The sequence below is a fragment of the Nelumbo lutea genome, chromosome 1 (assembly GCF_056320005.1).
Source record: "Nelumbo lutea isolate HS-2025 chromosome 1, American lotus-T2T, whole genome shotgun sequence".
NCBI classification, from domain to species: domain Eukaryota; kingdom Viridiplantae; phylum Streptophyta; class Magnoliopsida; order Proteales; family Nelumbonaceae; genus Nelumbo; species Nelumbo lutea.
Window position 1 is genome coordinate 160,211,971 of NC_142684.1, and position 27,504 is coordinate 160,239,474.

Here is a 27,504-nt window from a genome sequence, read left to right on the forward strand (position 1 = left end):
ACAAACTTCCTCCCTGAGACAGAACCATAGCAGCAATAACCATTTTGAGTTTGTGCATAACCAAGGAAGATGCATTTGGAGGCCTTGGGTTCGAACTTGGACTGATGGGGTCCGAGAAACTGAACAAAGCAGGTACAACCGAATGTTTTAAGGGGAATAGAAAACAACTCCTCACTTGGGTATAGAAGGGAAAAAGGAGATCTCATATCGAGGACCCGGGAAGGGACCCGATTAATAAGATATTCCACTATGATGATAGCATCACCCCAGAAGCAAATAGGAACATTGGAAGTAAACATGAGACTTCTAGCCACTTCCAAAATGTGCCTATTTTTCCTTTCTGCAACTCCATTCTGCTGAGGTGTATGAGGGCAAGAGCTCTGGTGGATAACCCCATGGTTGAGAAGGTAAGATGTCAATGGTTTAGCAAAGTATTCCTTTGCGTTATCAGATCTGAGAACTTTGATCTTAGCATCAAATTGGGTTAGGATCATTTGGTGAAAGTTTTGGGTCAGGGCAGGTACCTCATCTCATGAATGCATGAGATAAACCCAAGAAAAACGGGTATGGTCATCAACAAATAACAAGAAATATATGTACCCACCCATGGAAGGAATGTGATAAGGCCCCCAAACATCATTATGCACAATATCAAAAAAATCATTACTCCTTTTATTGCTCAATAAATAAGGCTTTCTACAATGCTTAGCAAACTCACAACTTTCACACTGTAACTGAGACAACTCAATAGACTCAAATAAAGCTGGAAACAGACTCTTTAGAGATTGAAAAGACAAATGACCTAATCGGTTATGCCAAAGCATAACCGAACTCACACTCTGAGAAACAAAAGACATCTTCTCTACTGACTCTTCCTGACGGAACCTCTCCCCGAGCAGATAGATCCCATTCGTCTCACGGCCAATCCCAATCACCTTCTTCGTCTCCAAGTCCTAAAAAACACATCAGTCAGGGAAGAAGGTTACTGAGCAATTCATATGCTTGGTAATACTACTGACTGAAAGAAGGTTAGTGTCAAGCGTAGGAACATGCAAAACAGATGACAGGGAGATAGTATCTGATAACTTGATGTCACCCTTCCCAGAAATAGGAACCAAGGAGCCATCAACAATAGATACTTTATCCCTACCAGAAGACAAATGGTAAGTGGTAAACAGTGAAGGCAAGCTAGTCATGTGGTCGGATGCACCTGAATCTATTACCCAACAAGGTTCGGTAGTACCTGGAGCTGAGGCATGGTAGGCTGAAGCTCGAGTACCTGAATGTGCGAAGGCAGATGTGGCAGGAGCTGATGGTGACTGTGGTGGCTGAGCTAAATTTCGAACTTCCTTTTCTAACTGTATTAGGACAGCCCAAACTGTAGCTAAGGTCTCAAAGTGTTCCTCTTGTGCCAGATGAGGATGCTGAATCAATGTTCACGACCACATGAGCAGTGCCCTTCTTGCTTCTCAACTTCGCAGGAACCAAGTGAGGATGCAGTTTCCAACATGTTTCTTTTGTACGTTTGGGTTTCTTACAATGTTCACATACCACATCCTTCTTGTCTTCCTTCCTCCTGTCCTTCTCTGAATCACCTCCTGATTTGGGTGTGACCGCTACAAAGGCTGGTGTGGGGGGCTGAGGTTGCATCATAACTTTCCTTCTAGTCTTTTCACTGTGTACGAATGAGTATGCCTGAGAGAGAGTCACACTGTCTCTAGTCAAAATCTGTTGCCGCACAATATTATACTTTGAATTTAGGCCCGCCAGAAACTCAAACACCCAGTTTGTCTCGACCTGCTTTCTACATATCTGTGCATCTTTGGGACTCTCCCACTCAAGAGTCTCTAAGTGATCACTTTCACGCCACAGGGACTGCAAGGTAGAGAAATATACTGAAACCGATTTCTCTCCTTGTTTAAGATTTTTCACTTCACATTTCAATTCATACGCTCTAGCAACATTAAGGGGTTGGGAATAAGTTTCTTTCATCATATCCCATATCTCCTTAGCTATCTTTGCCCACAAGTAATTGCAGCTAATATGAGGCTGCATAGAATTACACAGCCATGTCATAACCAAGTAGTTTTCTTGGATCCACTTGGTATACGTAGGGTCTCCCTTGGGGGGTTCTTTCACATCTCCCAAGAGGTACCCTAATTTACCTCTTCCCCCAATAGCCATCACGGCTGATTGGGCCCATTCCAAATAGTTTGATTCATCAAACTTCACGGTGGTAATCTGACCACCCGTCTCAGAAACACCACCATAACCGATGTTCCTTCCCAAAGCTGCCTTCTGCCTGATTTTTAAACTCCATCTTGGTCAAGTCTCAAAAACAGCACTTGGACAACCAATCACAATTAAAAACAATGCAGAACCGATCTGTATTCACAGTGTATGTGCACAAAACTGGGATAACTCTGATCTGAAACCAACTAGCAAGCACAACAACAGCTGTCCGTAGGGTTCCCACCCCTTAAGAGAGTTCGAAAACCCCAAAAGACTCTGAAAAAAGTGTGGAAGTAAGTCTGATATGCTTGGCAGAATTAGGGTTTTAACCAGTCCTTAAAGTAAACAGTTCAGTTGCACAATCCAATCAATACCGTATAGATAGACTTGCAGTAGGGTTAATATGAAACCCTAGAATCTGATCAATGCTAACAACAAACTTGGGGACAGCTCCAGGTAGATCGCAAGGTTCACTTTCTAACCCTAGAGCAGAGAGAAACAAAGCTAAGGCAGATCGGCCCAACAGTAGGGTTTGCTGTAAAACCCTAGAGAATCGAAGGGAAAAAACCCTAGAATGGTTCGGCCGCCCTCTCCAAATAGATCCAATCTATCTTCTCTGATAGAACTTCTCTTAGAAAATAAAGAACTTACAAGGAAAAAGTGTTCGCTGCCTTCCAAGGTTACCCGAACCCTAGTCTTCTCTGATCCTTCCTGACCACCAACACTCTGCAAACGTGACAAACCTTCAACAGCTGCTAGCCCTTCTAGCGATCTCCAAGAAGCAGTCTGCGAACTCCACCTTTTCAGCTTCTAGTCCTAGGAGATTCTCATGTGGTCGGCTGGTACTAGACTCACATGAGAAACCCTAACTTGGCTCTGATACCATGTAGTTGTTCAAGACTACTATCAGTCTTGAGCACTAATAAATTTCAGGTTTGGAGAGGAGAGAAAGTATAGAGGGAAGAGAAGAAATAGTAGTGAGAGAGCAGTAGAACACAAACTTTGGAAGGAAGGACAGAATCTAAATCATTCTGCTTCCGCCACTTCTATTTAATATTTATAGATTATGCTAGTTACATGAAAGGATACATCTGCCCTTGGTATTTACATAACACATAATAATGTAATACTGAAAAATAAGTAACAACTAGAATAACAACAGCTAACCCTAGGAAGACTAGGTACATTCTACCCTACAGACAGAGTGGGACCACAGCTGTGGGACCCACATGTGTTCTCTACACTCACAAAACTGCAGGATGTTTCTCCCTAGGGTTCGAATTCTTGTAATACAATTAGGGTTTCCTCTAGTTGCTTAATGATTAAGAAAGGATTTCCTGATCATATCAGGAGTTGCCCCTTATCCAAATCAGTATTTGGATTAGGACTCTTCTTAATCCTATCTGCAGATTAGATAAGCTTTTGGGCTCATCCTAATCTCAGATTCGCCCCTTAATAATGACTGATCAAATCAGCCCAGTTCGAAATGGGCTTTAGGCCCAATAAGGTTATGTGCTCAAAAGTCTTCCAAACTGCTACCCAGTTGGGCTTCTTTGTATGGCGTGGGACCCAAGCATTGATCTACACACCAGCCACATGGGTTCGACCCAGCCTCTGTTACAAGGCCTGGCCGAACTCACTGGAAAGCCCAGTGAATCCCCTGAGCCCATCACATGGACCCTATGGGCCCAACACTTACACTAAGTGGTCCTTGGGCTAAGCCATCTTATAAAAACCCAGGGACTGTGGGCAGGTGCAAGATTAGCCCATCAGGTGTTATCCCAAATGGCCTTACACTTAACCTCTCAGCCCATAATGATCAAGCACTGCCTGACAAGAGAGGACCTCTCCCTCGGCTACAAGGAACAGTGCTGCACTCTCTAGTTACATGGATCCCGGGAATTAAAACCATTTGCAAACATTTTGAAACCATACTTAAATATATTTCATATATATAAATTTTGCAAAACAAAATTCCAACGATTGGAATCAACTGCCGGCAGTTTGGTTTCCATCAGAGAGAGTGCATCCCCGATCATTACCTTTGTCCGACAAAGGAGCTGATCCCGTCACTATGATCACCCACTCAGATGAATTCTCAGACTGTCCCAACATACCCAGGTTTTGACCCCCGCTAAAGATCTCATTGATTGGCATATCAAAGACAGCCCAATCCGACACCTAGTGCAATACCATAATTGGGTCTAGGGGTCAGGTGTAACTTTCCAGTTTTGCCCATCAATCTCCAAGGTCCAGGGCAATACTGGAAATCTGGTCCGGTTCAAGGGTTCAATTAATCCTACACTGCATGTGCCTTGGGTCTCACCCTGGCGGCTAAGACAAGCCACCTCAACAGTTGGCAGCACACCAGTGTTAGCCTTGGCAAGATAAATCTCCCCAGACTTATCCAACGACTGTGAACATTCAAAACCAACACAAGTCTCATTAAGTGTCCAGTTTTAGGGTCTTACACAGAAATATACCACACAACATGAATCAAACATGCACTTCTTTTATTTACATTAAATATCAAAAGTACATCAAAATTGATTGAAGCTAAGGGCATACAAAAACTGCCCAACACATATTACATCTAAATGCCCCACTAGATCACCTAAGGGGAACTATTCTAGAGGGAAGAAGAATCTACACAGGGCCTAACAAACCTCGGTTGAAGGATTAGATGACACGTCATTCTCTACTGCACCACCAAAGGAAGATGGTCCTATTGTTATGACAAAAGAGAAGATCAAACATCTCAAGTCCTCAGTAATTTCCTTTGCTTCTTCTTTCGGCCTATCGGGTGAGTTCACCTATTATTGTTTTTCACCTAATCATCTCTGGATCATTGATTCTAGCAACTCCAATCATATGACAGGGGGCATTTGTGGTCAGTCTTCTTATCCTTTCTCTACTGATAAGCACATTGTTACAGCCAATGGTGAGAATCTCACTACCAAGTACTAGTATAATATCAATTGGTCATCTTGTTGAGCATGGTAATACTCTCACCTTCTCATATGATGCTTGTTTGATATAGAACCAACACACTAGGGAGGTGAAAGTGTGTAGATTAAGATTACTCTTTGCTACTACTACTACTACTACTACTACTAGTTCCTCTTGTCTTTATTCTACTACTGCTAGTTCTCATGTAACATCTTGTAATAATGATTGGAACTTGAACTTGTGACATCGCCATTTGGGCCATCCTTTTTTGAAGAAGCTTGGTTCATTTTTCTCTTTTGGATGTTTACCTTCGTCTGCCTATACTTCAAAGAATGTTGATAAAACTTGTATATCTTGTTGTTTAAGTAACAATCATGTTCTACCATTTCCTATTTCAATTATACATGCTACTACTCCTTTTCAGTTATTGCATAGTGATGGTTGGTCATCTCCCGTGATTTCCAAAATGGAATTTATATATTTTATTACTTTTATTGATGATCATACCCATTATATCTGGATATTTTCATGCAAGGGTTACTACACAGTTCAATGCTACTATTTGTACCCTTTGCTCAGATTCAGGGGGAGAGTAAATGGATGAGTACTAAAGCAAAAATTCACTACATTTTCATTCCATTTGCCACCTGCTAGGAGGTTTGGAGGAGAGAAACAAGAGGACTTTTGAAGGGAGAATGAAAAGCTTGGAAAAAGTTTGGGAGGTGGGGGTGGGGGACACTTACTTTCTTCTTTATCCGTTGGCTGAGTGTTGGCACTCCCAAAATTTGAGGGACTAAAGAAAGAAGATTTTGGTTCTGACTTTTGGCTTACTCCAAATTAGGAGTTTTAGACATATCTGCGACAACATAGTATACAATTCTAAAGATCTTCTCCCAGAACTCCTCAACAAAATGAAGTGGCTAAACACAAGAATGGCCATATCTTAAGTGTTGTCAAAACCCTAATCAGGGATTCCCATGCTCCAACAACCTTCTGGGTGGAGGGCCTGGAGGTGGCCAGCACTGCTATGCATCTTGTTTATTTATTTTCAACTCCCCTCCTAAATTCTCCATGCTACATGTCTTTGTATGTATCTATTTTTTGCATCTTCTCATAAGTGTCAAGTTGTCAATTCAGTCTGCTTTGTGTGCTTTAATGGGTTATAGTCCAGATCATAAGGGGTTTTTCTGTTATAATCTAAAGTCTTGTTGAACACAAATTTCTTGAAATGTGATTTTTCTTGAAAATATCTCTCTTTGAACATGTTACAAAACTCCCTGCACTTTCAATATCAATCTTGCAACACTTTGTGCTTGTAGGTACCTTTGAAGCATCTCCTCCTTTTCAGCTGCCACATCAAACTTATTTCAGGATGTGGATAGCTGCTCAAGTCCCTACACTCCTAACCTCTGTTACTGATTCAGGGCAGCAACTGTTTACCTCATATAAATTCTTGAATTTTTCCGAACCTCAAAGGAGAAGCCACAGTGAAGTAGCAGATGGTTTACTGACTCGGTACAGTTCTGACAAAACACACAGACAGTTGTGTCTAACAGCATACCCTTCTTTTCCAGATTATCACTAGTTATTTTTTTTTTCTTTTTTATCCATTTTTGGTGCTCATGATCGTTTAGCAAGTGAGAAGTTTTTTTTTTTTTTCCATCAAAGTAGTTTAGATTGAAACAAACTCAAGAATCAGTGCATGTGACAAACCAACCAATCTGATTGTCAGGTTCAACTACAAATTGAAAACATTAAATATAAACTACAAGCAAGAAATATTTGAAACTAGGTTTATAGGTCATAAGGCAACAAATCCACCACTATACTATGCTCAATAACTTGCCTTTGCTACATGGGTTCTAATAAGGACAGTATAATAATATTAACAACAAAAACGATAATAAATAATAATAATAATAATAATAATAATAATAATAATAATAGTCATCTGAAATTACCACGTGCAATGCACATGCAAATTTGCTAATGTAGCCAAAAGCTCTAGGACATACATTGGGACAGGTTAAAGTGAATTTAGACCTTGACACCTACTATCATTATAAGGTTGACCAATTATGCCTAATTCCACAAATTCACAGACTTTAAACAATATACGATGGAAGTCATCATCTAAAAAGTAACATACATTATCAGGTGGTTGAATTAAATTGCCCAAGACAAAAACATTACCCAACTTGATGTGAAAAAGATTCCAGCCTAAATAAATGTAAGGTTTTATTAACCAGGCTCAGCTAAGCCCAGTCAAGTTTCACACCATGCACAATAGCTATTTTCAATATGCTATTGATATATATTATTATAAATCTGCACAAATCTCCATAAGTTGGACTTGTCCAAATAAATATAATAAGGCATCCCACAATGTGTTGGTTGTCACAACCATTCTGTATCTGAAGCAACAGGATCTCCTACAAGAAAAAACTCTGCACACTCTGAAAGCAGGGGCATCCACCTACACATTGGGAACATTTCCTCATGAATTCAACATACATGCATGGGAGACATTGATGTACATTAAGTTTTTAAACAAGTTTTTTTTTTTTTTTTTGAGGATTTTCGCTTGTGATTTTCCAATTTTTCCCTCGATGTTGTGATACTAGGACCGGACCAGACAATTGAATGACTAGAAACAAGAAGTAGCAACCAAAATGGTTTTCTGGTTGCCTGGTTCTTAGAAATGTCAACTTGGTCAAAGTAACCCATTTAAATGTGTTAATATGCGTTATGCCCTACAATATTTATTTTTAAGTGAATTTTAATTAAAATATCTTTAAAAGACAATTTAGAACCATTTTCAAAAATTTTCAAATTTTATTTTGTTCACATTTTTTGTTTGAACAAGTTGAATAATTGAACTAGGCAGTCAAACTGTTAGACCTGTGACCCAATCAACAAAACGATTTTCTATTTAGTCCAAGTTTGACAACTTTACTAGCATCCTAGAATTTGCATATCTATGAAAAAAACTATTATATTATTAAGCACACCTGAGGAGCCCTTGTTATGTTAACTTTAGACCCAAGCCAAGTCTTGCACCATGAGAGGGAATGGTAAGGTACCTGTAAATGAATTTGGTTTACTTTTGTTTGAAATATATAATATGCAAATATAAAATATATATATATATATATATATATATATATATATATATGCTTACTTCAAAACACTAAATTGTTTATTACCGTCTCATCACCACTTGCAAACCCTGGATTTCCATCAACCAGATTCCCGGACCTAGCAAGAATAACAAGAGCATTCCCATGTCCATTCAAAAGAATGAATAAAACCTTCCATTTAAATCTCACATTCTATACAAAGTATAGTTTGAAAAACTTGTCTAATAGTACAATGAAAATGTTAAAAACCAATATCCATATCAGTAAATAAGTTTCTTGATAATATTTGTATATTCATTTAGTTTCTATTTGGACTCAGTCCCATATCATTAAATACTATAGTCAGTAGGGAGAACCTCTGGATTGGGAATAAACTAGTCAAATGTAGCATAGCAGGGACCGACAAGGAGTAGTGGGATGAGGGTTGTGAAAATGCTCTAGGTATTTAGGTGGTCTGTTGTCATCTAAAATGCTTGGGTCTCCTTACAAGACGTAATTCCAAGGATGTATCTTTTGGGACCCATGGTTGAGAGATCCTTAGTGGTAGGACTATCTTGATTTTAGTTCACTCTGATGTGTGAGGTCCTTCACCATTGTTTCTATGGATGGCTATCACTGCTTTATCAGTTTTATTGATCATTTCTCAAGGTGTCCATGGGTTTATCTTATGAAAGAATGTAAGGAAGTCCCTAGAATCACTATGATATTTTGTAAGATGATTGAAACCCACTTTGGAAAGAAAGTTAAACAATTCAAGTCAAACAATGTAGCTGAATATTTTAAGAATACCTTGAACTTATTCTTTGAAGATGAAAGGACTCTACACCAATACTCTTATAGTTATACCCCACAGTAGAATGGGGTTGCAGAGAGGAAAAATAGATATCTTGTGGAGAAAACTGGTGTTTTATTGTTCCAACACAAGGTTCCCAAGAAGTATTGGTCTCATGTAGTACTTACTGCATCATACTTAATAAATAGGATGCCATCCAGATACTTGGGATGAAATGTCCATTCTCTGTTCTTTTTCCTAATGATCCTATGTCTCCTTACCACCAAAAGTTTTTGGTTGTCTCTATTTTCATTCATATCAAGGATCCAAAAACAACCAAGTTGGATCCGAGGGCTATTCGAGGGGGGGGGGGAGGGGGGGTCCTTCTGTGAGACACAGTCTTTCTTTGAACCTTCTCGGAATCCTCTTCAGGGGAAGAATTGTGGGGTGGAAGAGAATTCCTTAGAAGCTAGTCTATTTGTTTGTCTCTACTCCTCTTCCATCCTCTCCTCCTAATCCTCATTGTTTTGATGGTGCTTGTTCTACCTAATGCAGGAGCTGAAGAATGAAATTTGGAATTTTCTTAAATTTTCTATAGTTTTGTATACTTGGACAGTATGGGTATTTTCATCATTTTAACTAGTCCTGTGTGGGGCCTAGGCTATAATATCTTGTTCCTCTAGTTTAGTAGGGCTTGTCTTTCAATTTTTAGTTTATTTGCATTAATAGATAGAAAGTTATTGTGTTTCTTGATGCACAAGACAAGGAAAGGAATTTTTGTAATTATGGTGAACAGTATTCCGGGCCATACATGTCACTCTATAAATAGATGTATTCTCTTCCTTTCGAAGCTAATGAATGAATGAATGAAGATTTCTTAAGAGCCCTTTTTCTATATGGAGTCATTCCTACAAACCCTAGAGTGATTCTAGGACCCCTTGGAGTGCTTCCTTGGTATTTCTCTTTCTTTTCTCTTCCTCTACCCCTTCTCCTCTCTCTCTCTCTCTCTCTTCCTCTCTCTTCTTGTCTTGTGTTACTTTGTTCCAACCCTACTGCATCAGTTTTGGTATCAGAGCTAATGGTTAGTCACCGTGTTCTTACAAAGTGACCGATTCTATTGGCCTAGGGTATCTTAAACAATCTCATGGGTCTAGAATCAATGATGATAAGGTTTTTGAACCATATGAAGGGTCTATGGTTGATTTACTTAAGAAATTGGTGGAAGAAAGTAGATCTAGTAACGTTGGCTATAGGAGTAAGGTTTTCAAGAATGTTAGAAGAGAAAGGGAAGTGCCTAATTTCAAGGGAGATGAAGACAAACAAGCATTCTTTAATTGTATTGCTATACTAGAAGAATATTTCGATTGGCATGATATGTCTGAAAACAAAGATTTAGATTTGCATGCATGAAGCTTGCGGGTATTTCTAAAGTATGCTGGATATCCTATTACCATGATGATCTATATGTATTTGCAAGAAAATAGAGGTGAATATCCTATTACCACATGGGCAAAGATGAAGATGTATTTGCAAGAAAAGTACATTCCACAATATTTCCATGAAGATCTATATGTGGAGTTGACTAATCTCAAGCAAGGTATGCTATCTGTAATTCAATATACGCATAAGTTTGATGAATTATATATTAAATGTGACATTATAGAAACGGAAAGGCACAAATCAGTTCGTTTCATGAATGAACTCAGGGATGATATCAAGAATGAATTGTCTACAATTCAGATTTATGACTTAGATCATGCCTTTGAATTGGCTCTTAAGATAGACAAGAAGCAGCTGATTACAACAAAGAATTTGAATCCAATGAGAAAAAAGTACAAAATTGAAGATAAAGAAGATGATTTCTTGCAATGTTGATGCCCATCCTGGAGCTAAAGTTGTGAATGAAGAATTTCAACCTATAGAAGTTGTAAACATTGAAGATCAAAAGGGTGCAGGCCAAGAAAAGATTAGAATTGTTGAAGAAGGAACTTCCAAAACCTATTGTCAACTTGAGGTTAATGATCAAGAAGAGATAGAAGTAGAGCAAATTGAAGAAATTCAGGTGCAAGATGCAAATGTGTTGGTTGTAGTAGATGTTAGTAAGGAAGTAAGTCATGACTTTACAAGTTCAACTGGAACCAATTCAAGAATTACAAGTTGACATAGCACAAATTCCAACAACATCAATAATGGCAAAAGTTCAAGAGTTTGCTGAAGAACCAAGGGGAGCTTAACAAATAGAGATGGAGATTTCTCAACTAGAGATTGAAGGAAAAGTTCCAAATGCTAAAGTTGAGATTTTGGATATGGAAGTTCATAGTGATATGCAAGGAGAAGATTCACCACAAGATAGGTTGATTGGTGATGTAAGTGGTCAAGAAGCTAATGTTATTGGTTATTTAACAATGAAGGTTATAGAAGGCAGTATTTCAGACATACATTGTTTTCAATATTCATTTATAGCTATATGTATGACATCTGCTCTACAGTCCAAGTATTTTGAAGTATCTATGGGAATTACTACTTTTGTCATTGAGGTACATCAACTTTTCAACCTCAAGTTCTTCAAAACTCGAGGACGAATTTTTTTGAACCAGGGGAGAATAATGCAGGAGCTGAAGAATGAAATTTGGAATTTTCTTAAATTTTCTATAGTTTTGTATACTTGGACAGTATGGGTATTTTCGTCATTTTAACTAGTCCTGTGTGGGGCCTAGGCTATAATATCTTGTTCCTCTAGTTTAGTAGGGCTTGTCTTTCAATTTTCAGTTTATTTGCATTAGTAGATAGAAAGTTATTGTGTTTCTTGATGCACAAGACAAGGAAAGGCATTTTTGTAATTATGAACAGTATTCCGGGCCACACATGTCACTCTATGAATAGATGTATTCTCTTCCTTTTGAAGCTAATGAATGAATTAATGAATGAATGAAGATTTCTTTAGAGCCCTTTTTTTGTATGGAGTGATACCTACAAACCCTAGAGTGATTCCTTGGCATTTCTCTCTCTCTCTCTCTCTCTCTCTCTCTCTCTTTCTGTCTTGTGTTAGTTTATTCCAGACCTACTGCATCACTACCACTTCAGTTACTACTACTACTACTATACAAGATGATGAGACTTCTCCTGCTAAATAAAATGATGAGATTGCTCCTAAAGATGACAAGACTGTTGAGAAGGAGATGAGTGTGCATTTGAGGAAAAGGAAAAGAGGCCCATCAGTTGATGACTACAACCGGCTAGATGTCTCTAAAGCTGACCAAGCTACTATCCATGTTTCTTCTAACTCTTATTTGAATCTTCCTACTGCTTTGCGGAAACCCACTCGGTTTTGTACTCTTCACCCTATAAATAAGTTTGTTTCTTACTCCCATGTCTCTCCAACATATTATTCCTTTGTTTCTACCTTGTCTTCTATTTCCACTCCTAGCTACTCTGAGATGGTTGTTAATCCTAAATGGAGGAAAGCAAAGGATGAAGAAATTAAAGCATTACTAAAGGCTAGTACTTGGGAATTGGTGGATCTACCAGTTGGAAAGAGCAAAATTGGATGTAAATGGGTGTACACTATGAAACATAAAGCTATGGATCAATAGAGAAATATAAAGCATGGGTGGTGGCAGAAGGATTCATGTAGAAGGAGGGCAAAGACTATACAAAGACCTTTGCTCCAGTTACCAAGTTTAACACCATACGGGTGTTGCTTTCTCTAGCATCTAATTATAGTTGGAAATTGCACCGGTTGGATGTCAAGAATGCACTTTGGAATGGAGACCTTCAAGAGGAAGCTTATATGGATCTTCCACCGAGTTATAATATGAGTGGGAAGGTTTGCAGGTTGAAGATGGCTTTGTATGGATTTAAGCAATCTCCTAGAAGAAGTGGAGAGAAATTATTAGCATTGATTGTATATGTTGATGACATGGTAGTGACACAAAATGATTTAGAGGAGACCAAAGGGCTTAAGAAGTTCTTGGCCTCAGAGTTTAAGATAAAGGGCTTGGGACCTCTAAGGTACTTCCTAGGAATAGAGATGGCTAAATCTAGGGAAGGAATTTATATTTGTCAAAGTATGCCTTGGATCTACTAAAGGAGACAGGGAAATCAATGAGTAGGCCTATTGAGACCCCTATAGAGCAAAACAATGGATTACAAAAAAAGGATGAGAATCTTTACTCAGATAAGGAAAGATACCAACAACTTGTGGGTAAATTTCACTATCTATCTCTCATAGACCTGATATTGCTTATGTTGTCCATGTTGTTGGCCAACCTTGAGTTTCACACATGAAAGTAGTGGAGAAAATATTGAGGTATTTGAAGACGTCCAGTAAAAGGATTGTTGTTTAAGAAGCATGATAAACTTAATGTAAAAGCCTATACTGATGCTGATTGGGCTGGATCAGCTGGAGATACGAGGCTTACAACTAGATATTGCACATTTGTGGGTGTAAATCTTGAACTTGGAGAAGCAAGAAACAAATTGCGATGGCTCGGTCAAGTGCTGAAGTTGATAGTGGGCCATGGCGCATAGAGTTGTTGGACTTCTTTGGATCAGGATAATCCTAAAGGAATTGGGAATCACTATGTTCGGTCCTTTGGAGCTATATTGTGATAAGCAAGCTGCATTAAGCATTGCTGATAACCCTCTCCAGCATGATAGGACTAAACATATAGAGATTGATACACTTTGTGAGAGAAAGGATAGTATCTGGAGAGCTATTTATTCCTAACCAACCAGAATCAAATACCTTGGAATTATATTGCCACAATAATCTCTAACAGCTCTACCAACACCAAAATCACCTAGATTTTCAAGGCAGCATCCATCAAAGTTTGAGTACTGCTGCAGGAAGGGGACCATTCAACAACCCTTTATTTCCCCCATTATGTTTCCATACTACCATGGAATCCTTCCCACCACCTTCAAGTCTCTCTCAATTATCAAAATCGTATAGCATAGACTCCTTGCCAACCTCAATGCTTGTAAGGCTGCTAAAATGTTCCCATTATGATTTCTAAAGATGCCCCCTATTCCATCGAAGTTGAGTTTAATTTAGCTTGCTGGTGGAGGTTCCTAAGGTATAATGACACCAATTCTTATGAGGAAGAGTAAGCCACCCATTGCCATCCTCTAATAATGTCATCAACTAAAAAAGGAGTTGAAGAGCTCCACAGATTTTGCCCAATGGACCACTTTCATCATGATATTTCCTATGATTATGCTCCTACCTTGGGTCTTATCTCTAAATAGACTTCCATTACTTTCTCCCCGAATGCACCACAGAACTACTGCCCTAGTGCACCTCCATAAAATTTCCTGTCTCCTCCTTGATGGATTGAAGAAGTTACAGTGAAAAAGGGTCAACTTCTGGTAGAGGAATCCACCTACATCCAAAGAGAGCAAAAAACCATTCCCAACTTACAGTAACATAAGATCAAGATAGTAGTAGATAGTAGGTGCTCTCTCCATTTGTATTACATATAGGACAAATAATTTTCAGGTGGTTCACTTCCCAATGGAAAGCTCTTGCTTTGGGTGGTATTGGTCCACTTCAAATTTCCTTAACTAGAAAGAGGGGGGAGGCAAGAGAGGGGGTCCAAATCCCTTCATCTGATTTAGAAGGGTCAACACAAACCTTTGCTAAAGTGTTTTTACCAAATCCAATGCAATAAAAGTTTCACGACCTAAATTCCAACCTAACCCTAAGGAAGAATGGAAGAATAAATAAGGGATGACTTTACCCTTAAAAAAAGGAGATAGAGAAAAGGATGAAAAATTCTTTTAAAGGACAATACCCCTACCAAAGGTTTTCCCAGATTTTGATTGCCACCAGAACAAATCTTGTAACTGTTGAAACTTAAGAAACAAGAAAATATACCTGCACTGGATTCCCATGGAGAAACCAACATTGCTTTTGGATTCAATCCAGGGCGTGAACACCTTCGTTGGGAGATATTATTTCTCTGTATCAGGTATATCCCACTCCTACTGCTTTTGTTCAGATCTGGTTCAGTTCATGGTTCAAGATTGATCCTTGAAAAATATGATTTTTCTAAAATAAGGAATACGATTCCTAATAGGATGGAGAGAAATGTTTGAAATTCGCCCATTCTATTCCGCAAGATTCAATCATCCATACGATGGATATCTCATCCCTTCATTTGGTGTGCTTTGGCTTCTTGCAGTATTCACATACAACCTCTTTCTTTCCAAAGCCACTAGGAGCCCCCACAACTCCTTTGGGTTTAACCCCCATATTCGCAAAGTAATCACTAATACCAACCCCTTGAACCTAGACCATCCTTCTGCTTTCTTCACTGCTCACCAAAACATACGCTTGTGACAATGAGACACTTCCTTGGATAAAATATTCTGTTTTGTAATGTCATATTCTGGATTTAGTCCGGTTAAGAACTCAAACACCCTGTTTCTTTCAACTAGTTTCCTGTAGGTCCCTGCATCATTGGTGGTGTCCCAAGTTACAGCTTCTATTAGATCAATTCAAGTTACAGCTTCTATTAGATCAATTTCTTGCCACAAGGACTTCAGGGTTGAGAAGTATACAGCAAGGGATTCTCCCCTTGCCTTAATTTTTTCACATCACTTCTCAATTTATAGGTTCTAGCCACATTTAGTTTCTGGGAATAGGTTTCTACAACACTGTCCCAGATTTCCTTTGCTGAATTCATCCATAGATAGTGTTGGCTAATCTGTGGCTGCATTGAGTTCACAAACCACCCAATAACAGTGTAATTCTCTTGCATCCACTTCTCATAGGATGGATCATCCTCTGGGGGAGCCTTCTTACTCCCGAAGATAAACCCCCCACTTTCCTCTACTACATATATAAATCTTTACCGATTGTGACCATGCCAGATAGTTGGTTCCATCCAGCTTAACTGTGGTCACAGTCAATAAAGAATCAACTGGAGTTCCCTGAACTTGTCCAAATTCAGCAACATTCTTACTCTCAATCTCTGAGTAGTCCATCATGTAAACACTTCAAATAGGGTTTCAGTCAACTTCTACTAGTGTATTGAATGAGGATGAGCTAGGACTGTGTTAAATCAGCTTCAAACATAACAATACACAAGGCCAAACCACACCCGGAAGCTGTGAGAACCAAGCCTGGCAGCAGCATGTTGTTGTCTACACGAGACACTAAATGGCTTGGTTCAGCCTTCAAGAAGTAATCAATAGACCTCCAAGCACTGTGCACCCAATTGAAGTACCTTTTCTAATCAGGGATTCTAGGTACTCACCAACAAGTGCCCTAGAAAGAGCAAAAAACAGTCTGTAGTGATTAAGGGGCCTTTTTACAAACACTGTGTGGGCAGCAGAGAAGACCCCACTATCAACAAGTGAGAAACACCTCAGGAGCAGTCCGTACAGGTCCAAAAAACAACCAAACAGAAGCAAGAACTCGCACCACTGAATCCAAAGAGATTTCAACAGCTTAACAGTCCAAAAAAGGAAGAAAACCAACCCAGAAATCTCTGGGTTAAACCAAATTAACCACAGCCGAACAGCTGTACAGTTTCAAGGGAACTTCGAACACTTCAACAGTCCCCAAAACAGAAATATAACTCAGGAATAACTGAGTGCAACTTACAATCTCTTCAATCTTTGATTTGAGCTCCAAATCAGGAACCAAACAGTCCTTTTCTCTGATTCTTCCTGGTCACCGAACCACTCTCCAAGAGATTAGAGTCTTGGGCACCCTCCAATGACCTCCAAGAATCAGGCGAACAAGCTGAAGCTTCCAGCCCTAGAACACCCTCATGCAGCCGGCTAGATTACACCCACATGAGAGCCAAGCCAAGTTCAGGCTTGCTCTGATACCAAGAAGAAAAACAGTCCTTGAGAGTGTGGGACTGTTAAGGATAGATGTAGAAATCAAAAGGAATCAATAACTCCAGAGAAGATTGCTTCTATTGAGTAGAAGATGAAGAGGGAGATGGCAGCAAAGAGGGTTAGAGTATGAAAGGTTCGAACTTCACTCTCCCTCTAACACCCTAACACTATTTCATTAAGTTAGTTTTGAATAATTACAAAGGGGGGCCCTTGGTTGGGCAAGAAATTACAACAACATAACATAGAAGATGATGGACCTAGAATAAGGCCCATTATAGAAATGAACATAAACAATAAGAAAGAATAACAGCCTATGGGCCATTGTGCCTCGAGATAAAACTAGAGAATTCTCTCATGCTCCTAGTTGTTGTTCTTCTGTTGGAATTTTCTTGAGGAAACCTTGTTATGTTAAAATCACCTCCTAGAACCCAAGGGATTTCGTCAAACTCATGAAGAGCATCCAATTCTTCCCAAAAACTTTGCCTGTCTGAAGGTGCATTAGGTCCATATACTCCAATTAATATCCAACTAAAACCATCAGACTTATTGGTGAAAAGGACAAAGATTGAGTACTCTCCTCTATCTATTTCAGTACCCGAAACCTCCTCTTAACTCCAAGCTAGGATAATTCCCCCTAAGGCACCTAAAGCAAGAAGAAAAACCCATTTCTTGCCACGAATTCCCCAAATTGCTCTTAGAAACTTCCTATCCACTTCTTTTTTTGTTTCTTGAAGGATGACTATATCTGGTTTTTCTCTTCTTAGAGTTTCCTTTACCAGACTTCTTTTTAGTTGGCCTCCCAACCCTCTAACATTCCAACTTAATAATTTCATTGAGCTCTTCTCGCTGATTTTCCCTTGACCGCCCTAGGCCTTGTTGTTTTTCGATTTGACATTCCCCATTGAAGTCTCCTTAGCTCCCTATTTCTATTCCTCCTCCTCCACCTCATTCTCCTATAATTCCTCCTCCTCCTGTTCTCCAAAGGTGGTACCAAAGGCAGAGATTCAGACATGGATAGATTGTTTCCACTCCTACAGAAGAGCCTCTTGCTTCTTCCATCATTACTGAGGTAACAGGTCAGCCTTCTTCTGACCCATCTATAGCTTTCCCAGACCTTGACCTTCCTATTGCTCTCCGCAAGGGTAAGCGGAAGTGTACAGCCCATCATATCTCCAAACACCTGTCTTGTAGCCTTTTCTCTCATTCCTACTACTCTTTTCTTGCATATGTCTCTTCCCATGTGATACCTAGGTCCGTACCGGAAGCCTTATCTCAACCTGAATGGAGGGATGCTATGATGGCTGAACTGGATGCTTTGCATAAGAACCATACTTGGGATATTGTTGACTTGCCTAAAGGAAAGGAACTAGTGGGTTGTAAATGGGTGTTTACCATTAAATATCACTTTGATGGCTCTATTGAGAGGTTTAAGGCTAGGCTGGTTGCTAAGGGCTACACTCAAATGTATGGCATTGACTATCTTGAGACATTTGCTCCTGTCGCTAAGATGACCTCAGTCAAGGTTTTGATATCTCTAGCCGCTACTTTTGACTGGCCCCTACACCAGTTTGATGTTAAAAATGCCTTCTTGAATGGAAACCTGCATGAAGAGGCCTATATGTCTTTGCCTCCAGGGGTGTATGGGAAGCAAATGCAAGCCAAGGTGTGTAAACTGCAGAAATCTATTTATGGTCTCAAACAGTCTCCTCAGGCTTGGTTTGAGAAGTTTAGGGCTGCTCTTGTCTCCTTTGGCTACACATAAACTCAATCTGATCATACCATGTTCTTGAAGAGAAATGTCTCTCTAGTGACCTTGATAGTTTATGTTGATGATATTGTGGTCACGGGTAATGACACTCAAGAGGTCAGTAAACTAAAAAGGTTTCTCAACTCTGAATTTGAAATCAAGGATTTGGGAGATCTTCGGTATTTTTTGGGCATTGAAGTTGCTAGATCTAAGGATGGCATCTTCATTTCTCAACGTAAATATGTCCTTGACCTCCTTGCTGAGACTGGTAAACTTGGAGCTAAACCAATCTCCACTCCTATTGATCCTAATCATAAGCATTCTACTACAGATGGTGAGCTTTTATCTGATAAGGGGGTGTTTCAGAGACTGCTTGGGAAGTTGTTATATCTTTGCATGACTCGGCCAGATATTTCCTATGCAGTAAGTGTTATTAGTCAATTTATGCATTCTCCCAGAGATACTCATTTAGCTGCTATAGAAAGGGTTTTGTGTTACTTGAAAGGTACTCTAGAGAAAGGTATTCTGTTTGCTAAACATGGACACATGAAGCTGGAAGCTTTCACTAATGCTGATTGGGCAGGATGTATTGATGATAGGAGATCCACCTCAGGTTATTGTGCTCTGGTCGCTGGGAACATTGTGCCATGGAGGAGTAAGAAACAGTCAATAGTTGCTACATCCTCAACTGAAGAAGAATACAGGGCAATGGCACATGGTGTGTCAGAACTACTATGGCTACGATCCCTTGTAGAAGAATTGGGGGTTGACTATGAGAAGCCAATGATGCTCTACTGTGACAACCAAGCAGCTATCAACATTGCACATAATCCTGTTCAACATGACAGAACTAAGCACATTGAGGTTGATAGACATTTTATAAGGGAAAGAGTTTCCTTAGGAGAAGTTTGTTTGTCATTCATCACATCAGACGAGCAATTGGTTGATATCTTGACCAAGGGAGTTCCAAGAGGGAAAATGACACACTATATAAGCAAGCTAGGCATGATTGACATATATGCTTAGCTTGAGGGGGAGTGTAAAGAGACTGGGCTGAATGGGTTCTAGTATCTTCTCTTGTAATATCTTTTCTTTTATTGTTGGCTAATGGGCCTCTCTTAATGGGCCTCTCTTAATGGGCCTGTTATTTCTTTTTGTTTAATCTCTTTATGTTACTACCTAGCTGGCCGCCCACTTAAGGGCATACTTGTCATTACTCTAACTTTAATTCTTAATAAAAAAAAAAAGGATTAGAGGAGAAAGTGAAGACAATTCGATTCTTCTTCTTCTTCCTTCTCTTTTCGCCATCTTCTTCTCTTGTGTTGTTGCTCTTACTTCTCTTCTTCCTTTTTCTTCTAATCTTCAAATTTACACCTAATATTGAGGACTGATTTACATCTAGATCCAAGAACCAAGGTCACCACACGGTTAAGAGACACAGAGAGGCCAAAAAAACTAGATTGGCAGAAAAATAGAGGGAGAATAAAATATCCCAAAATTATACAGGGCTTAGAAAATTACAGGACCACTTCTTGTCATTCCCAAAGTGTAAAACAACCTGAATGGTCTAGGTTTTACAGCAAAAGAAGTCATTAAACATGATGTACAAGGCTCAACATCATATCAGGAATTTCTACAATTTTCTCCATGAAAAAAAAAAAACCACTAAAGATCATAGAAGCTTTGAACAGGGACAAGAGTCATACCAAAAATCCTCTAAAATCAAGGCGAATCAAACCTTGTAAGATTCATTGATTGCCACCAACACCTGTAAGGACTGCTGATGTCATCCAGCGACGGTCTGGCATCAGCAGTTCACCTCATGGGAGAGGATTAGCAGGAGAGGTACTCCTAAGTGCCTTTAACCTGGCTCTGATACCAAGTTGGTGAACAAGAGTTATAAATCTAGGGTTTAGAAGAGAGAAAAGAAGAGCAGAGAAGAAAAAGAGAGATGTGTCGAGAGGTGTGTGTTAGTTACTATTCACACCCTCAAAAGTTCTTTATATTTTGGAAAAGAGTAAATTACAAGGAAGCCCCTACTTGGGCACCCAAATACAGAGAGAGTACAAGAGAAGAGGAAAGGGCTCAAAATACCCCTGTCTAAGCATTCTCAACACTCCTCAAGTTATTTCTTGCCTTCTTTTTAGGGAATTTAAGATGCCATTTATTGGCATACTAACTAAAGGGAATAATTGATTGTTTGCAATGTATATTTTTACTGTGGTCTCAGTAAAAGAATTCAGGTTCATTAGCCCAACATGAATACGTTTCTCCTTAAATTATTAGTATCTAACATAGCACAAGGTTTAACAACCAAGACATCTATGAGTCCAACAATTCCTCTCTGATTGAACCTTGCTTTGACACCAAGTTGCAAATGTATATTAGGATTTAGATAATGGATAGTGGTAAAAAAGAAAAAAAAAACACGAGAAAAAAAAAAGATCAGCAAGAAACAGAATTTTGAACCAGAGCTAGATAATGGTATTTCATTCATCATTAACTTAAAGAAAGACCTGAACCAACTTCTCTTTTCACCTGAAATTAAAGAAAATAAATGTATTCCTTGATCAAGAAAAGGCAAACATGAAAATTAATGGTAACAAAATAAAAATGCCAAAACATATTTGGTAACTACTATTGTGGATACTTATTTAGTTTGATAATGCTTGCCTTGAGATCAGAGTTCCTTCAATCTCATAAATAACATCAGTCATGATCCAGTTATCAGGATACGGTTTTCCACTTGGTGCAAAGTAGTAGCCAACCTGTTTATCCAATTCCCAATGTCACATGATCATTCACTCAAATAGCATATCTAAGTAAATGTAGAATAGACACAAAATTCCTCTAGTTGTAAAATAGTTACATTTCTGAGGTGGAACTGTGGAAGTTATTATCAGTTTTTTGGATGAAATTCCATAATGCATTTGCAAATTTATGTTTACATGATAAAAATGCTATGAAAATAATTACTGAAGAGAGTAAATAATTATCTCACAGGAACAGTTTACATCTGGTTGAATGAGGAAAAATCAACCACAACCACTTCTCTACCACTGGGTCCAAGAAATGTAGAGCTCTTAAATTTCCTCCAAGAGGCATTCCCAAATAAGAGATAGGGAACTTTTCCACTTTGCATCCTAAAGCTTCTTTAAGGCTAATCATCAGGCTCTCACTTGTGTTTATTCCCACAATACTACTTTTGGAAAAATTAACTTGGAGGTCCGACACCATCTCAAAGCATTTCATTATTCCTTTTTAAGGTGTTGATATTTTCCAAATCAGCTTCTAGTAATAAAATTAGATCATCTGTGAAAAGCAAATGGTTTACAGGAAAAACAAATTCAATCAACTTGGAGGCCCAACCATTTGGCTTCATCACTTTAGACTAGGATATCCATCTTTTGGAATTCTGAAAACTATGTTTCCCTCCTTGTTTGAAGGATTGAGTGTTGAATATTATCATTGTGATGTGTGTGAATTTGCAAAACACAAGTGTGTGCCCTTTCCAATCAGCAACAAGAGAAGATCAGTCCCATTCTTTTTGATCCATAGTGATATATGGGGACCCTCCACAGTTCTAAATGTGTCTGGCTCACGAAGGTTCGTCTCTTTTATTGATGATTGCACTAGGGTCTCTTGGATCTTTCTTCTTAAATCTAAATCAGATGTAAGTAGTGTACTCCCAAATTTCCACAGCATGATTCAAAATCAGTTTGGGGTCAGAACCAAAAGATTTAGACCGGATAATGCACAGGATTATTTCAACCAAACTTTATCCCCATATTTTCAAAAAGAAGGGATTATCCATGAATCCTCCTGCATTAATACTCCACAACAAAACGGAGTAGCAGAAAGGAAGAATGGTCATCTACTAGCTGCAACCCGAGCCTTACTTTTCCACCAGCATGTTCCAAAAACCTATTGGATGGAAGCTGTGCTTACAGCCGCATACATTAAAAATCGATTACCTTTGAGGGTGCTGGGATTTAAAACACCAATGGAAACACTTTCTCAATTTTATCCCAATCTACGTACAACAAATAATCTCACCCCAAGAATATTTGGATGCACTACTTTTGTCCATGTCCATAGCCATTATAGAGGGAAGTTAGATCCAAGAGCTGTCATGTGTATTTTTGTGGGTTATTCATCCACCCAAAAGGGGTATAATTGTTACCACCCACCTACCAAAAAATTCTTTCTCTATTGATGTCACTTTTGAGGAAAAAACACCATATTTCACTCAACCTTATCTTCAGGGGGAGTCCTTTAAAAAATTCTCACCATCACATAGGAGTTTCCTAGTTAGTCTAAACACCATTCATATTCCTAATACTTTATCTGAGGCATTATCTGATGAGAAATGAAAAGATGCTATGAGAGAAGAGATGCAGGCTCTAGATAAGAATCAAACATGGGAAATTGTTGACCTACCACCAGGAAACAAACCCGAGGGCTGCAAGTGGGTTTTCACAGTAAAGTACAAATCAGATGGCTCTCTAGAAAGATACAAGGCAAATCTCGTGGCAAGGGGATATACACAAACCTATGCTGTTTACTATCAGGAGACATTCGCTCCAGTGGCTAAGATGAATACGGTAAGAATTTTGTTGTCACTAGCAACTAACTTCGACTGGTACTTGGAGCAATTTGATGTAAAGAATGCTTTTCTTCACGGTGATTTAGAGGAGATATACATGGATATTCCTCTGAGGTTCAAAGGAAATCTAAAAGGAAATAAAGTTTGCAGGTTGAAGAAAGCACTATATGGTCTCAAGCAATCACCTAGGGCGTGGTTTGGAAGATTTTCTAAAGTTATGCTTGCCATCGGATACAAACAAAGTCAGGGAGATCATACACTCTTTATAAAGAATTCAGATGTAGGGGGAGTCACGGCTCTTTTGGTATATGTCGATGACATAATTGTGATAGGAAATGATGAAAAGGAGAAAGAAGCCTTGAGAAGATGCCTAGTCAGAGAATTCGAAATAAAAGAACTTGGGAGATTGAAGTATTTTCTAGGGATTGAAGTAGCTCATTCTAGAGAAGGCATCTTTATCTCACAACAGAAATATGTAACAGATCTTTTAAGAGAGACAAGAAAGTTAGCATGCAAACCATCCTCCACACCGATTGAGCCAAATCACAAATTGGGAGAAGCAAATGAAGATCCAGTCGTGAATAGGGAAATGTACCAAAGATTAGTAGGAAATATATCTTGCCCACACAAGGCCAGACATAGCATATGCTGTGAGCGTGGTTAGCCAGTTTATGCACAACCAGGAAGAGGTTCACCTACAGGTGGTCTATAGGATACTACATTACCTAAAGGCTAATCCTGGCAAAGGAATCTTGTTTAAAAGAAAAACTGGATTAGCCCTAGAGGCATACACCGATGCAGATTATGCAGGCTCTCCCGTGGATAGGCGGTCCACTATAGGTTACTGTACGTTCCTTGGAGGAAATCTTGTGACATGGAGGAGTAAGAAACAGAACATGGTAGCTAGATCAAGTGCGGAGGCAGAATTCAGGGCAATGGCTCAAGGAGTATGTGAATTACTATGGCTCAAGATAATTTTGGAAGACCTAAAGATCAGATGGGAAGGTCCAATGAGATTATTCTGTGACAACAAGTCAGCTATTAACATTGCTCACAATCCCGTCCAACATGACAGGACAAAGCACATTGAGATAGATAAGCATTTCATAAAGGAAAAGCTGGATAGCAGATTAATTTGCATTGCATACGTCTCAACGAATGGTCAACTGGCAGATGTGCTGACAAAAGGGCTTTGTAGTGTGGCATTCCAAGGACTTATCTCCAAGCTGGGAATGAAAGATGCATAGTCACCAGCTTGAGGGGGAGTGTTGGAAAGTAGAAGATTGACTCTCTGCTTGATTCTCCATAATTTTAGGTTCATTAGTTTAGGAAACATACATAAGTGTGTGTTTTGGAATGGTAGAATACTGATGTATTTCATTCTATTGACAATCGGCATATTTATACAATAAGCTGCTGCAATAAATACAAAGAAGAAAAAATAGAAAGAAAAGAAAATAGAAAGCAAAAAAATAGAAAGAAAAGAAAATAGAAAGTACAAGAATAGAAAGAAAGAAATAGAAAGAAAAACCTTCTAAATCAATCCTTCCACAATCCTAGGAATATATACAATTCTATTTTTACACAACTACCAAATATAGATCTGCACCAGTAACCCCACATTTTCCAACACTCCCCCTCAAGCTGGTGAATAGAGATCCTCCATTCCCAGCTTGGCTATAATTTTTCGAAAGTCTGTACTATTGAGCCCTTTAGTAAGTACATCGGCCAGTTGTCCTTTCGTAGACACATAGGGAATGCAAATCAACTTGTTGTCCAGTTTCTCTTTTATAAAGTGCCAGTCAATTTCGATGTGCTTCGTCCTAACATGTTGAACAGGATTATGAGCAATATTGATGGCTGACTTGTTATCACAATATAGTTTCATAGGCTCTTCTCGTGGAATCTTCAGGTCTTCTAAAATTATCTTCAACCAGAATAATTCACACACTCCTTGTGCCATAGCCCTAAATTCTGCCTCTGCACTTGACCAAGCCACTACATTTTGCTTCTTACTCCTCCAAGTGACTAAGTTTCCTCCCAAGAAGGGACAGTAACTGGAAGTGGACCATCTATCTACTGGAGATCCTGCATAATCGACATCTATATATGCTTCAAGAGCCAGTCCCCCATTTCTTCTAAATAAAATTCCTTTTCCTGGATTGGCTTTCAAATAGTGCAGAATTCGATGAGCAGCCTGCAGATGAACTTCTTTAGGATTATGCATAAACTGACTTATTACACTTACATCGTATGCAATATCTGGTTGTGTATGTGCAAGATAAATGAGTTTTCCAACCAGTCTTTGGAACATCTCCTTGTCTACACTTGCATTCTCGCTGGCGTCTCCAAGTTTATGATTGAGATCTATAGGCGTGGAAGCAGGTTTACATGCCATATTTCCTATTTCTCTCAAAAAATCAACATACATTTGTTGAGAGATAAAGATGCCTTGTTTAGAATGTGCTACTTCAATTCTGAGAAAATACTTTAGTCTCCCCAAGTCTTTTATCTCAAATTCTCTGGAAAGGCAGTTTTTCAATGCTTCCTTCTCCTTTTTATCATTCCCAGTAACGATTATATCGTCCACATAGACTAATAGTGCAATAACTCCCCTTGAGGCTGTGTGTTTGATAAACAATGTGTGGTCACCTTGACTTTGCTTGTAACCCGTACTAAGCATCACCTTTGTAAACCTTTCAAACCATGCTCTCGGAGATTGTTTGAGGCTGTATAGTGCTTTCTTTACAAACGTTGTTCCCCTTAATGCCTTCTCCAAAACCCAGTGGAATGTCCATGTATATCTCCTCTTCTAGATCACCATGGAGAAATGCATTCTTTACATCAAACTGTTGCAAATCCCAATTATAGTTAGCAGCCAAAGACAGCAACACCCTTACTATATTCATTTTAGCTACTGGGGCAAAAGTTTCCTGATAACCTACCCCATAAGTCTGTGTATATCCCTTGGCTACCAGTCATGCTTTATACCTTTCTAACAACCCATCAGATTTGTACTTAATTGTGAACACCCATTTACAACCTACAGTCTTCTTGTTTCTTGGTAGATCCACAACTTCCAATGTGTTGTTCTTTTCTAGTGCCTCCATTTCCACTCTCATGGCTTTTCTCCACTCCTTATTAGAAAGTGCCTCGGCTAGAGTATTAGGAATTGGAATGGTGTTAAGGCTAGCTAGAAAACTTTTATGGGATTTAGAGAATCTTTGGAACGACACAGATTTGGCTAAAGGGTACAATGGGCATTTGGTACATTCTCTGGTTCCTTTTCTCAGGGCAATAGGTAGGTCATACTCAAACTGTGAAGGTGCAGGTTTAGGTTCTGCATATCCCTCAGTTCTAGGATTAGGAGTTGAATCTTGGACTTGCACAAGTTGAGGATCTGGATTTCTTCTCCTAAAGTAAACCTGCATATACCTCACCTCATCATGCACATCATTGGTGGGGTTAACAGTGTCTGAATTTGGTTCAATGGTCGGGTTGTTTGACTCTTGTTGAGACTCAGGAATGTAGGGCTCAGAGGATTGTGACTCAGAGGGATGTGATTCTCGATAGTTGGATGACTGTGAGGAGGGTAATACATCTAAGGAGAGTAGATCCAAGGCCTTATCTTCCAGTAATGAGGGCTCCCCCTGAAGATAAGGTTGAGTGAAAAAGGATTGTCCCTCCTCAAATGTGACATCGATGAAGGTGTAGAAATTTTTGGTGGCTGGATGAGAACAATTATAACCTTTCTGAGTTGGGGAATATCCCAAGAAGACACACATGATTGCTCGTGGATCCAATTTTCCCGTATTATGGACATGAACAAAGGCAGTGCAGCCAAAAATTCTTGGTATGAGATTATTTTAGGTTCGAATATCAGGGTAGAATTTAGAAAGGACTTGTATTGGGCTTCGGTTGTCAAGAACTTTAGATGGTAATCTATTTATAGTGTATGTAGCAGTAAGGACAGCCTCCCCCCAATATTGTTTTGGCACCCGGTTTTGAAAGAGAAAGGCTCGGGTGGTTTGCAAAAGATGGCCATTTTTCCTCTCAGCTATCCCATTCTGTTGGGGAGTGTTAACACAGGAGGATTCATGCACAATGCCTTCTTTCTGAAAAAATGCGGACAAATTTTGATTAAAATAATTTGTAGCATTATCAGATCGAAACCTTTTAATTCTCACACCAAACTGAGTTTGGA

The 27,504-nt window shown here is 39.1% G+C and overlaps 1 protein-coding gene across 32 annotated transcripts in view; it reads right to left on the reverse strand.

Moving 5' to 3' along the window:
- Nucleotides 1–27,504, reverse strand: part of PSAT1 (phospholipid sterol acyl transferase 1) — a 123,296-nt gene that overhangs the window by 19,851 nt on the left and 75,941 nt on the right. For all 32 annotated transcript variants that reach the window (XM_088959387.1, XM_088959270.1, XM_088959294.1 and 29 more), the window contains exons 9-11: nt 21,368–21,462; nt 8,388–8,439; nt 8,193–8,264 (exon numbers count right to left, since the gene is read on the reverse strand). In XM_088959387.1, coding sequence (XP_088815513.1) covers nt 8,193–8,264; nt 8,388–8,439; nt 21,368–21,462 — 219 coding nt within the window. The remainder of the gene's footprint in view (nt 1–8,192; nt 8,265–8,387; nt 8,440–21,367; nt 21,463–27,504) is intronic.